General features: G+C 33.2%; 1 protein-coding gene across 1 annotated transcript in view; it reads left to right on the forward strand.

The window, feature by feature from the left end:
* The window catches only part of KIAA0825 (KIAA0825 ortholog), a 353187-nt gene that overhangs the window by 104067 nt on the left and 235802 nt on the right, over positions 1–13318 (forward strand). Inside the window, exons 8-12 of the mRNA XM_028139797.2 lie at positions 814–1041; positions 2479–2744; positions 4142–4292; positions 8538–8728; positions 11178–11360. Coding sequence (XP_027995598.2) covers positions 814–1041; positions 2479–2744; positions 4142–4292; positions 8538–8728; positions 11178–11360 — 1019 coding nt within the window. The remainder of the gene's footprint in view (positions 1–813; positions 1042–2478; positions 2745–4141; positions 4293–8537; positions 8729–11177; positions 11361–13318) is intronic.

The raw sequence follows: 13318 nt of genomic DNA on the forward strand, positions 1-13318 counted from the left end.
CAGCCTACTACCCATAAAGCTTTTAGTACTATAGAAAATATTAGAGGACTTGGGGGAGATATACATTCATAAATATATTGCCGTATGAGACAAAGACCAAAATAAAAATAAAAAAAAACAAAAAGCACCAGTGTCCATTCCAACCTCGCTGTCTCCCAACACACAGAGTAATGCAGATCATTTTAATTTTTTATTTTCTGAAACAAAGTAGTGCCATGTACCAGTCTGTGAGTGGAGAAACTAAAATTCTAAAGAAGTAAAAATCTGGAAAGGTGGTGCAGTGGTGTATTTTCTGTGAGAAATTTGTATTTCTTATTGCTATTTTTTCACTTGCCTGGATTTCTGAGAGTGAAAAAGAAATAAAAGATTGAACATAAAATGCTGTCTTATGTTGCAATACTTGTTAACAATAAACTATAAAAAAGACTATAAAAATCTAATTTAGACTTTATTAAATATATTGAATTTAAAGTTTGCTTTATGTGATAAATAGTAAGAGTAACTTTCAGCTCTCATAAATATGGTTTTATTGAACTATATTTAAGAGATTAAATTTTGAAAAAAGTTTTTGATTAAATCCACTGATGAATTAAAATGAAATGTCAGTATATTATTGTGTGTAAAGAATGCACATGTTTTTCTATATTGCTTTATTCACTGGGTAATATTTTTTAGGTTATAAGAGTGGCTTTTACAGTTTATCAAAGAATACCTATATTCAACATGCTGAATGAAAATAACTCTATATATATAACAGGAGAAACACTTGTTGTTGAATTAAGATGAATATGACTTTATATATCTATATTTCAGACTACTCTACTAGATTTTGGCTGGAGAAGTGCATTTAAAGAAGTGTCTGTTCCCATGGCACACTGTATAACAACAGCAATCGAAGATTTTTCCATAAAAATTCTCCAACAGGAGCACAATGAAAGGTCTTCAGCTGTGACTTATGCTATGAACCTTATAAATGTCCAACAAGTTTGGCAAGACAGCTGGGTGGTTCCTGAGGAGGACCAACCAAAGAAAATTGCAAAGGCAAGAATCAAATCAAATCCTTTCAAAACTGTAGATCGGCATAATGAGTTTTGTTGTTGTTGTTTGTTTTTTAATATAAGCCATTGCAAAGGGAAAAATGGTGGAGCCTCTTGGCAAATACTTAGCACTGAACCCAATACCAGTTGTTTTCTCTGGTATCATGGGCCACGGCTGGTGAAAAGGACTTAAACCTGTTACTACCCTGTTGCTCCATGAGTCTTGGGCAACTAAAGAGGAGGCCTCTGTGACTTCCTGGGGAGCTGGGAAAATGCTTGCTTGGGTTTATCTTTTTTTTGGGGGGGGGGGTGGGTATCTTTTTTTATAATTATTATTTTAAATCTTTATTGTAGAGAGTATTACTGATGTTCCCCCTTTTTTCCCCTGTTGCCCCCCCTCCACCCGGTTTCTGCCCTGCCCCAGGCCTTCACCGCCCTACTGACTGTGTCCATAGGTAATGCATATGTGCATATAAGATCTTTGGTTAATCTCTTCTCACCCTCCTCCCCCTTTTGAATGACTTCACTAGACATTTAGAAGGTTGAAGGAGTTACTGTCTTTTATTGGTTTAGGCAACTTTCAAATCTTTCTTTACCCCTAATGAGCATTGCATTTCATTAACATCAGTCTGACATGTTTACTAGTACATGTGCTGTGAGAGTCACAGAACTTACTGAGAAAATACAAAGTCATCATGCAAATAGATAAATACAGTTACTCAGTATGAAGCCCACACTGAGTTCAGCAACCTATAATTTAAATGTTTTTTAAAAGAGAGGTCTTAGAGATGGCCTCCTATTCTGCTACTGCCACCCTGAGGCTCCAGAACATTCCGCAGGGAACACTATTGGCTAATCTGGAGTGGAGGCAAGTTTTGACTTCTTATCCACCACACCTTCTCTGCCATTAAGAAGTTGATTCATAATAACTAGTGAAAAGCTACACATATTACTTCTAAAAGTTGCTGACTCCTTACCAATAAGAGGATGCTACATGAGGTTATTTCTGGTGCTTCTAGATTTAGTTAAACTGATATAACATTTTAATGTGATGATTAATAAGCACATTTTATGAAAATTTAGCAAAAGAAAATTAAAATAAATTAAAAATAATCCAATCGTATTAATATCAAGGGTACATTTTTTTTTTTTTTTTGCTCTATTAACTGCAAATAAAACTGTTGTCATGTAAAGTTACTTCAGGAATTTTTCATGATGTCTGCAAGGTAAGCTTAAGGTTTAAAGGTTATATATAGAGAAGCATCTTTTTGGTATTTCTTTATCTGACATTTAACTTTCTACAATCAATTACTATACAATTGTGTGATTATATTTATGTTTGATGCCAAATTCATTATTTAGGAATTTGGCTCCCCTGAACATAAATTACACGGTGCTGTCAGAGTATCAATAACTCAGTGCTGCATTCATTTCTCCCTAGTTTTGTTCTGACATCATGGAAAAACTTGACACAATGCTTCCACTGGCTCTGGCATGCAGAGATGATTCTTTCCAGGAAATTAGAGCACACTTTGTGGAGGCCTGTGGTAAAGTGGCAACAGCTGTCCTGGCGAGACTGCAAGAGAGAGGCCAGGAGTTTCCTGCCCAAGCTCCCCTGAAAAACTTGCACACAGTGCTCTCCACGGCGGTGTATATCTTCCAGCGTTTTACTCGATATGATAATTTGATGAAAGAAAATACGAACAAGTAAGTGCCATTTATATCAAGTGGATGGCCATGTTTACAGTAATGTGTCACCCTTGAATATCACAGGAGTGAAATTTTGATGATGATCTTTGAGGAGAAAATAATAACATGGTGAATTATTTTCATTTGTCTTGACTAGGAAATGTCAAAAAGGTGGAGCATGGGATATATTAAACCAGATTCTAAGAAAGATAGGTATTTTTCTAAAGGTTCATTCAAAAGACCCATGCATTTTCTACATTCTACTCAGCAGCAATGATTTTCTGCATGCTGCTATGACATGACCAAACACGTTTTATCTTGTGAGGCACAATGTACTGCCTACACTGAAAAGGAAAAAATAAACTTATTTTTGTTCCATGTATACACAGTTGCAAAATATGCACACCTCTCTTTTGTTTCAAAGTCAACAGGATGTTAGGAGCTGACATAGAAAATAAATGCATTTCAATCTATTCTATTGACTAATGTAAACATATTTCAGAACATCAATTTAGTGATAAACTACCTTAAATATTTGAGAAGAAAGCATCTGGCAGTCTTAATTCTCATGTATTAGTAGTCTAAAAAGATTATATATGTATATAAAAATGACCACAGGTGTTATCAAATGGCCTTCCTGGCTATCCTTGTACTCTCTAGAAGATAGCATGGCCCCTTGCAAAGGGAACAAGCATGTGGACTTGGCAGTCCACTGTGAGCCCAGGAATCTATTCTACATTACTTACTCAGCCTTTGCAGTTCCTTAGTTATGAGAGAAAGCATACCATATACAAATAGCTAAAGATAAAAGTAAAATAAATTTGGCTTGATGTAGAATATAACTATGGTATTTCTTTAATTCTCATAGTCAGATTTATGATTCATGCTTGAATTTATAAACAAAATATGCCAGAAATCACTTTATTTCTGTAGAATATTTTAAAACAGTTTATGAGATAATTGACATCTACAAAATTACAATTTTTAAAATAAAAAGAGTATGTTTGTGGGACGTGTGATAGCTTTATAAAAGTTGGTTCTGACAAATGCCTCTGTTCTTTATAATAATGATAACCTAATGCCTAAATAATGCACTGATCTCTAATAATAGGCTTACAAAGAATACTTTTATTTTTGAATGATGTATTGACAATGCAGTTTGTCTCAAGTTGAAGTGCATATTTGTGGAACAGCAGATGTACATTTTCAAAAGACTTGCAAAACAAAGACTAGCTTTTTTTCTTCCCCCCCCCCCCCCACCCCCTTTGGAAAGTGAATGTGGACGCAGACTTCAGCATTAGGAGGAAATGAATGATTGATATCTAATAATCAAAACCATTTGTAGTACTGGAGATTGTTACCTCCTACTACACAGGCCTTAAATCTCTGTCTCTTTGATCATTGCCTCTGAACAGACCCATATTCCTGGTGCCTGTCCAGCGATATCAGGAATTCATCAACACTCTCCAGTTTCAGGTTACGGACTACTGCGTCAGAGTTTGTGCTACAAGCATTTTACAGGATGCTGAGAGCCACCACTGGGATGACTACAAAGCTTTTTATGAGGTGTGAAGTTAAGTTTACTATCCCTCCTTTTTACACAAATATGTTTTACTGCCTACCTGTTTTCTGGCTAATTAGAAACATGAGCTCAGCATTACTAACACACGAAGGCTGTTACGATAATATTTTTTAAATATTGAATTTGTACTTAGGAAAAACACTGTTTTAAAAAACCTGAAATAATTAGACATCAGAACTCTCCTTCTGGCTTAGAAATAAAAATAGTAGCTTCATTTGAGTTACAGTGTCTGAGCGCTATATAATAAGTTGAAATATAATGGGATGCAATGAAAACTGGAAGAGATAACAATGCCAAAATGCCACAACCTTGTACTTTTCCCCAAAGGGAACAGTTGTAGATATCCTTGATTTTTTTTTCTTGTTATGTATTTCCATCTGTGTTTGATGAATATATTTTATTAAGCAGTTTTATTCTTTATACTTATTTTTTTCCTTCTCAAAGTATGTTCTTATGAGTATGTTTTAAGACCCATCTGATCATTTATAGCTTACCTATTTTCATTTAGCCCATGTTTTAAAATCCCAAGTTTCTACTGAATTCTTCCTAATGATTCCCAGTACAACCAAACCTAGGTTCAATTAAAATTATTCAGCATCAGGCTTCATTAGTTTCCCTTCCCCTAAATTCCATTGATTATGCATAAGCCACAATATTTGAAATTTTTTGAAGTTGATTCCAGGGCAGGATGAAACATTTATAATATCTTAATAATAAAAAATGAGATAAATCAGGGTTTTAAAATAATTTATCAGTCAAGCCCGGCTTCATTAGCTTTTCCTATTTACCCTTTCCTCTGGATTGAAGCTTATGATTTTTGATTTGCTTGATGGTTCTAATCACTATGGAGTATTGAGAAAAACAGAGTGGAGTTTTATTCAATAGAGTCACTCTTATCACCTTCATGACACTGAAGGTTCCTGTGGCTCCATTTATGCCTGAGATATTATTGTAATAAATGTTGCCACAACAGAGAAAAGCAAATAATAAGAAGCTCTTTAAAGGGACTTCCCACTTTTTCTAAGGACATTTCATCTCTCCTTTAGAGTCCTTTCCCAGGTAGTTTTTCTTTTTTGCAAGAGCATCCATACAGACTTTTCCAAACCTGCCATACTTCACACAGCAGTGAGCAGAATGAAAACGAGAAGGTGCTATAGTGCAGCTGGTAGCCTGAGAAAGTATTGTCTTCTCTCCTGGAAGCATTGAAGCTTCCTTATTCGCAGAGGTTGAAAATGAATCCATCTCATGTTTCAAACTATTTCAATATGTCACTGTACTAATGAGCAATTTTATATGATGTTTTCATTGAAAAACAGGTATTATCTCACTATTTGCCCAACATAGAGGTATTATGTTTCCTCTTATGCAAATTGGGAACTAGAAGAAGCATACAGTAAAAATAATAAGTGAATGCATTTCAAACCTGTTATTGAAGTTACCAACCATTTAAAAAACACACAACAAATTACCATGTAACATGCAGCTCTTAGATCTTATGACAATGCTTTAACTTCAAAGACAGAAATAACAAGATAGTTACCCTGTGATTACATGGTACTGTAGCTTCCATATACTTACATGGTCAGTAGTTACAGTTTAATTGCAGAGTGGTTGTTATTTCTGCTCAGAAAAATAAAGTGACACTGCTTTTCTATTTACCAAAAATAAGAACCTAAAAATAGCACAGATTTTTAAACTGTTTTGACAATCGAGTACCTGACATGGTTTTATCCCCCTTCTCCTCCTTGCATGGTTTACTGCACCCCCTTCTCCTCCTCTCCCCATTATTCCATCTGATTTGTGAAACAGGACTAGTTTTTGGCAAGGCTGCTTTGGGAGGAAAGGAGATGAAATCTGCCAGACTCAAGGCAAAGAGGAGGATAGAGATCGCAGGGGAACCTACTGCCATGTGCAAGCGTGTAGTAAAGAAAGAGTGAAGTAATTTACAAGATATGGAACAATATTTGCTCATGTTTTGTGAAATCAAGTGAGCCCTAGACACATTATTTCCATTTTCTAAGCTGTCAGGTTGAGAGAGTCGAAGAGTTGGGTATCTCTCTGATGAGGTGCTGGTCAGATGGCACAGTGGGTGTTCAGATTACATGTTTAAAACTGAGCATTTAGTATAGTTGACATCTGCTCAATTTTAGCAACTTGTGTTTTCCAACAGTCAAAGAATAAAGAATTGTCTGCTCTAAGATAATATTGAGTGGCTTATATAATAAAGCCCAGCTGCTTGTTTCCTGATATATAATCTAAATAAAAGCTCACATCTGTTTACATTGTAGTGGGCCTACAAAAATAACAGATGTTTACTAGCAGAATACTTTTGAAATGACAACAAATAGAGAAACAGGTCAGAAAAATAAATGAATCACATTTAGTTTAATGAAAACCCTTGCATACACTGAAGTTATACACATTTTGAAGAGACTTGTGTGAATGATGACCAGTTTGGAATGTAAAGTTGACATTTATGTTTTAAAAAGTCTTAAAAATAAGTGATTTTTTACTTTTAGGAGAAGAAAACTGCGTACCTGAAGTTATTTTAATTTTCTTATTTATTGCTTAAAGGTAGCTATTAAGGAATTTTTTTATATTTTAAAAAAATAGAAAAATCGTGTTGGCCACATTATTATAAACATCCATCTATCTATTGCCACGAAAAATATTAGTGTAAATTATTCAGATATCAGCTGGGGTCAGTTTTGCTTTAATTAACATACTATACCATAAGTATAAGAAAATCTAGCTTTAAAACTTTGTTCTTACTTTAGAAATTTTAAAACGCATTCTTTATTGCAGAACACAACAAAGAAAGCATAAGGAACTATAATTTTGTTACTTCTGCATTAATTTTGTAATTTTTTTCTTAATAGTTTTGATACACATCTAGTCAGAAAGTCAGAAGCCAGTGGTCAAAGTCGTCCCCCCCCCGCGCCCCCCCCAGTTTGAACTTGATTCTTTGACATTTGATGCCCATTTCCCACCTAAGGATTCTACTCATTTATAAACTCCATTTGAAAGTCAGTAGATAATAACTACACATTATTGTTAGGCAGTGATTAGAAAAAATTTTAGTAATCAAAGAAATTACCAGAAGAATAATATGTAAGGAAAACACTAATAGTAGCATATGCATAAGAAGCTATCCTCTGTTGCTATACGAGAACAGATTTTTTTAGATGACATTTGTTTGAGAATATAAGTAGTGGGTAAGACAAATTTTAAGTCAATGAGGATTGCTTAGAGATAAAATGGGAAGTTTTACTAGCTTAACTTTTGATATAGTAACATAATCAGTATAATGTTTGAAGAATGCATTCTACTCTTTTTCTATTTCAAATAATCTTTTGATCTGTTTTGAAGAAAATGAGGTCAAACTACTAGCAAACCTCCCTAAGAGCAAGTTAACTAATTAATGCTTGTAAATCACTTGAGGCTACCTTCTCATTTCTGCCTGTTCCCCTTGGCCTTGGCCACTGTTGGGTCTCCCTCTCTGGTCAGGGAAAATTTGTCACACAAGAGATCTATAAGGGGATAGAAGCGAATGAGACTCTGGCCCCTTGGAAGTATAAAGTGCTGTAAAAATACTAAGAAATAATGAGATCTGCCTAGGCTTTACAAAAAAAAAAGTAAAATCAGACTGTTATAGTATTTGTTTCTAGTATTGTTATTAAAACACCATGAATAAAGGAGCCTAATGTAATAATCTTCAGTAGTTACCCATCCCCTTGGTTTTATGCATGTTGATAAGTATACAGTATGTAAGTTAATTTTTGCTCTTGTCATTTCATTATAACGTGAAATCTGAAACATTTGTAAAATGATCTCAGTGATGCTATTCCTTAATTTAAATAATTAAATTTTAATTGTAGAAGAATCAGCCCACTATCTTAAACTAGCATGACATGTTTAGCAACTGTAAAGCCTATTGTTTAAAAGCAAATTTTAAACTGCAGGCCAGGAGTAGGTAAATCAAGGATATGCTAGGTGAAATGCTTGCAGGCTGGATTTTCATTAGAATATCTAGTCTTGTGATTGAAATAAAACACATGTTCCTTTGTCAGTAAGGATGTTTTACATCTTGTCAAAAATCTTTCTTGGTCATCTAGTGTGTCAAGCTCTCCAGCTATTTCCTTTCAGCCTGAACTAATTAGGTTCATAGAAAGCAAACTGACATTTTGGAAGATGTGATTCCATTGTTTAACGTGTGGTGTTTTTGCCAGGGGGAAAGATGCTCCTTCTCACTCCAGATGTGGCATTATTTCTTCTGGGCTCTTCATCATGATCTCTGGACCATTCTACCCCCCAAGTTAGCCCAGGAGATTCTAACAGAAGTTCTGGAGAAATCTTTGGGTCTACTGGCCTCCAGATATGCTCGGGCCTGTCCCAGTTACAAGAGAACTCCGCAGATAAGGTACCTGACACTGGGAAAACCATTGCCTTTCAAGAAAACCTTTTCCCCATTTAATACAAAGTAGAATGTAATTGTGAATCTCAGGACATGACTCCTTGTATACTTGACATGTTCCTAACATCTGAAAGGAAATCATATTCAATTATCTTGAGATATTTAAGAGGAAATATGGAACTTGAGTCAAATCATTTTGCTCTTTTTTCTTCTTAAAATCATGTATAGAAACCACTTGTTTCTAAAAAAAAAATGATTGAAGATATATCTCGATATATATCTTTATTTTTTAACCTTCATATATATAAAAAATAAGGTGAGAATATTAAGGTACTAATGTGGAGAAAAAAAGCAGTGTTGTGATAGAGCAGTGGATTTGACTGAGGTTCTAAGCCACCAGGGGATTCTAGTTTCTTAGGGTTTTTATTTTTTAAAGCCTTTAAGTAGTGTAATGAATCTTCATTAAGGAAACTCCTTTGTCGTTTTTCTCCTTAACATATTCTAATTACTTCTTTCCTTTTTTCCTTTATTTTATTTCTTCCTTTTCATTATGTATTACTAAAAGCCAGTTCAACAGTAAGTGAAATCACAGAATATAGGAGACACAGTCACTGGGTATTAAATTAAAGACTGAATTATAGTCCAATTCCACAAGTTATCTAGGCAATGAATATTACAAAAATGTGCTTACATGACAACAAGTCTATATGAACAGAAGGCTTTGTTTTATAAATATTCTGACTAATGTGATAAAGACCTGCCTTTTAATTATAGGTATAGGTATATACAGATATATTTTAAGAGGAACCTGCAGACCTCAGAGGCTTTTTCTTTTATTTGGCAGTAGGAATCATTTCCTGATCATGTTCTTGTAAAGCAGGCTGCATTTGAAGGGCATTTAGGTCCTGCTACAGTGTTTCATAAATATGGTATTTTGCACATGCTGTTTTGAATTACTGACCAAGCTTTTTTTTTTTTTTTTAATGAACTCCAAAGAATAGATGGAAAATTCCTTTTGAGAGCAAAGAATACCTTCATTCTTTTTCCTTATGTAGAATATATCACTTTTGACTATGAGGTGGCAAGTCATTATAAGATGTTTACTATTAACTCATGAAATAGGTAGTATATTTAATTAAGTAATTGTACTATAGAGACTTTTGGTTTTTATTTTCTGGGCGGTTACATAATAATGCCACTCAGAACTAGAGTTATTTCTTTTAACTTTTCTACATAAAATAAATATATTTATTTGTATGTTTAATCCTAAACTACCATTCATTTGGAAATCAAATGTGTGTGTATGTGTGCATATATTTTAGATTTGAAATTATTTAATCAGCAAGTAGAGTAAATGGATGCAAATACAATTAAACCTTCCTAAAGGTTTTTATTGATGCGTTTAGTATTCCAGTAGCCTCCAACTGTCAAATACCACAACCATATATAAGATTTATATATAATATGTGATATATTATTAATATACTAGAGGCCCTGGTGCACGAAATTCGTGCCCAGGTAGGGTCCCTAGGCCTGGCCCGCGAGCAGGGCCTATCGGGGCCTTCCGGCTGCCAGCCGGGGCCTTCCTTCATTCTGCGCCACCCCCTGTTGGTCAGCTCACGTCATAGCGAGTGGTCAAACTCCTGTTAGGTGGAACTCCCGAGGGGACAATTTGCATATTAGCCTTTTATTATATAGGATGTATATTTCTTCAACACTGAGTATAAAAGAAAAATGAAGAAATTAAATGAGGTCTGTAAAATTTAATTGTACACCAAAATAATCTTTAAACAGATCTTTGTGTCCCTATTAAAACTCAACAAAGATAGAAACAAAGAAATGAATTTATGAATAAGATAAATAATATAGCATATTTGCCAAAAATTTATGTATTATTGGAAATTTCTGACACTACATTAGTGCTTCTGGTGTCATTTCTTTCTCATCTCCCACTTGCTTGGGAAACATGTGACCCACCCGTGTAACTTTCTTTTGACAACTTGTACTTGGATGAGGAGAATTGTTCTGCTATCAAATTTTTTCGTAATATATCTATATCTATCTATCTATCTATCTATCTATCTATCTATCTATCTGTAATATATATATGTAACAGCAAATTTTCTTTTAACCTGACTTTTCTTTTACTGAATGTAATTTCAAGGAAAGTCTCCTGAACTTCTTGAATAGTATCCTGATAATGAAAAATAAAAACGTATTTTTTTAAAAGCACCCCTAAAACTCTTTAGACCTCACAATCCCTAAAGATAATGGTATTATGGAAACTCAGAACCTAGTTTTGATGCCTTCTGTCTTTCATCTCTGAAGCTCTGATATCTAACCAAATATTTATATTCTTATATATGTTTAATACAAGAAATATAAAAAGTAGTGTATATAACAAGTAGAAAGGTACTTTTGTTTAACGTAATTTTCTTCTTTTTCTTTCTAATAGACTTGATGTCACAACAATTTTAATATGCACTGAAAACATGTTATGGTCAGTTTGCACATCTGTACAGAAACTTTTGAATCCTCATGAATATATAGATGATAAAATTTTTAAAATTTATACCCATTGCAATAATCTGTTGACAACATTAGTCATTTTGACTTCACCATTAACTGACTTATATCAGTAAGTATCAAATGTATTTTCTTTTTAGCTATTGCAAGATAGAAAATAATGGGATTTAACAGTTATTCTCATTCTTCTTACTGAATTGTATAAGTAGTAAGTAGAAATTTTTTGAAGTACGTTTTTTATATTGTGAATTGGGCTGTTGTACAAAACTAACATTAACCAACAGGGGTTTCCTCATTCTCAAAGCAAGTTAGTTTGAATACTATGTTATGTCTCTATTGGTAAATTTCATTCAGTTGATAAAGCTCCAAAACAGGACCATTTTAAGCTTCACTCTTTGAGTTATTTAAATGATCAAATTGTATTAATGGATTGGTTATTTCAGTCATAGCTTGAAACTCTATGAAAAAATAAAATTATATCTAATGGCTTTTAAAAAATATTTTTAGTTTTTAATTTTATATAGATTGGTTTGCTCTAATAAAAAATTAACATTAAAAATGGTTCTAAAATATGCCCGAATCTGGAAGAGACTTCATAGTTCCACACCGTCAGTTAATCTACCATAGATTTTCATTTTTAGTATTAGGCTCTAGTGTCTGAGCTAGTAATGGCAAGTGGAAATAGGACTAAGCAGTTACATTTTTTAAATGTTGATGTAGTTTACTTAGCTAAATAAATAACATTTAGGGAAATTAAAATTTCTGAACTACTTTTCTGGTTTATTTTATTCAAATTAGTAATAGAGAAAAGGTTGGAGTAGATTTTCTAATATAGTAATATAATTTTATTTAAACTCTCCTCCAATGTAGTCACTTTATCTTGAAAAACTAGGTAATTTCATATTCTTATTTCTTGGATAGTAAAAATTAGACATACAGTATTTCTATTTCTTAGGATAAACTAGGTAAAGTATTGCTTTCTTAACACTCAGATAAGGGCAATATATGAATCTTGATTTTCAGGAAATTTTGAGTTTTTTTTGTTAGAATTTCTGAGTAAATAACAACTTTGATTTCAATTTCCCATAATTTTCACCTGCTGTTTGACTTTCAACTAACCCACTGCTTATAGAATGTTCCTTTTGGCATTGAAAATTAATTTTAGAAATGGAGAATTCTTTCCGAAAGGGTGAGAAACAGTGAGATAAACTGTTAGACATTTGGGATTAAATATATAATGGTTCATAATCATAAAAAGCTCAAGGTCTGAAATCCATAGTAAATTCCTAGTAAACTAAACTGATTTACCACAGATGAAAAAATTGTTGTGTTCTTAGTTAAATGGTCCATTTCATCTAAGGGGAAGGCCCTGTGAAAATCAGGAACAAAGTTGACAAATTTCATGGATTGGTCATGGTAAGCAATACTGAATTTCATGGTTAGTCACAGATGAATAGAAAAATTTTAATCCCCAATGCATTGGTAAAACAAATAAATTATTATCAAAGATTGCATATTTTAATAATATAATATACATTTATTATTGTTAACTATAGCCTTTCAATACATTTTTAAACAACTATGCAACTACTCAAACCCCTGTGATTTGTGCATTAGATATTTCACTGTAACCTCATTCAACAAATTTAAATTGCTAATTTCAACCAGGATTATAGAACATTTTACACCATGTACTGCCTCTGGTTTTTCCTTATAAAACAGATAGCTATATTGCTTTGAAGTATGAACAAAAATCTAGATATACTTTAATTCCTTTTTAATCTCACTTTATAAATTTTTCTCAAATTTTATACATTCATGTCAGTTTAAATTTTATGTTTGTCTTCCAAGAGTATTAATCCAATCTTTGAAATATGTTTTGCTTTTGTCTTGGCAAATAAATCTACAGGGCAGCATGTTCTCACCAATTACGAAAAAAATGTACAGACATTGCAAGAACCCTATTGACTTACTTAACTTCCCTTCATAGACAGGATATGAAGTTGTTACAAGTATTTTAGAAAAAACTGTATTTCCACCTCACATTAAAAAATTAAACTGTATGCTTTG

Source organism: Eptesicus fuscus, chromosome 4 (assembly GCF_027574615.1).
Source record: "Eptesicus fuscus isolate TK198812 chromosome 4, DD_ASM_mEF_20220401, whole genome shotgun sequence".
NCBI classification, from domain to species: domain Eukaryota; kingdom Metazoa; phylum Chordata; class Mammalia; order Chiroptera; family Vespertilionidae; genus Eptesicus; species Eptesicus fuscus.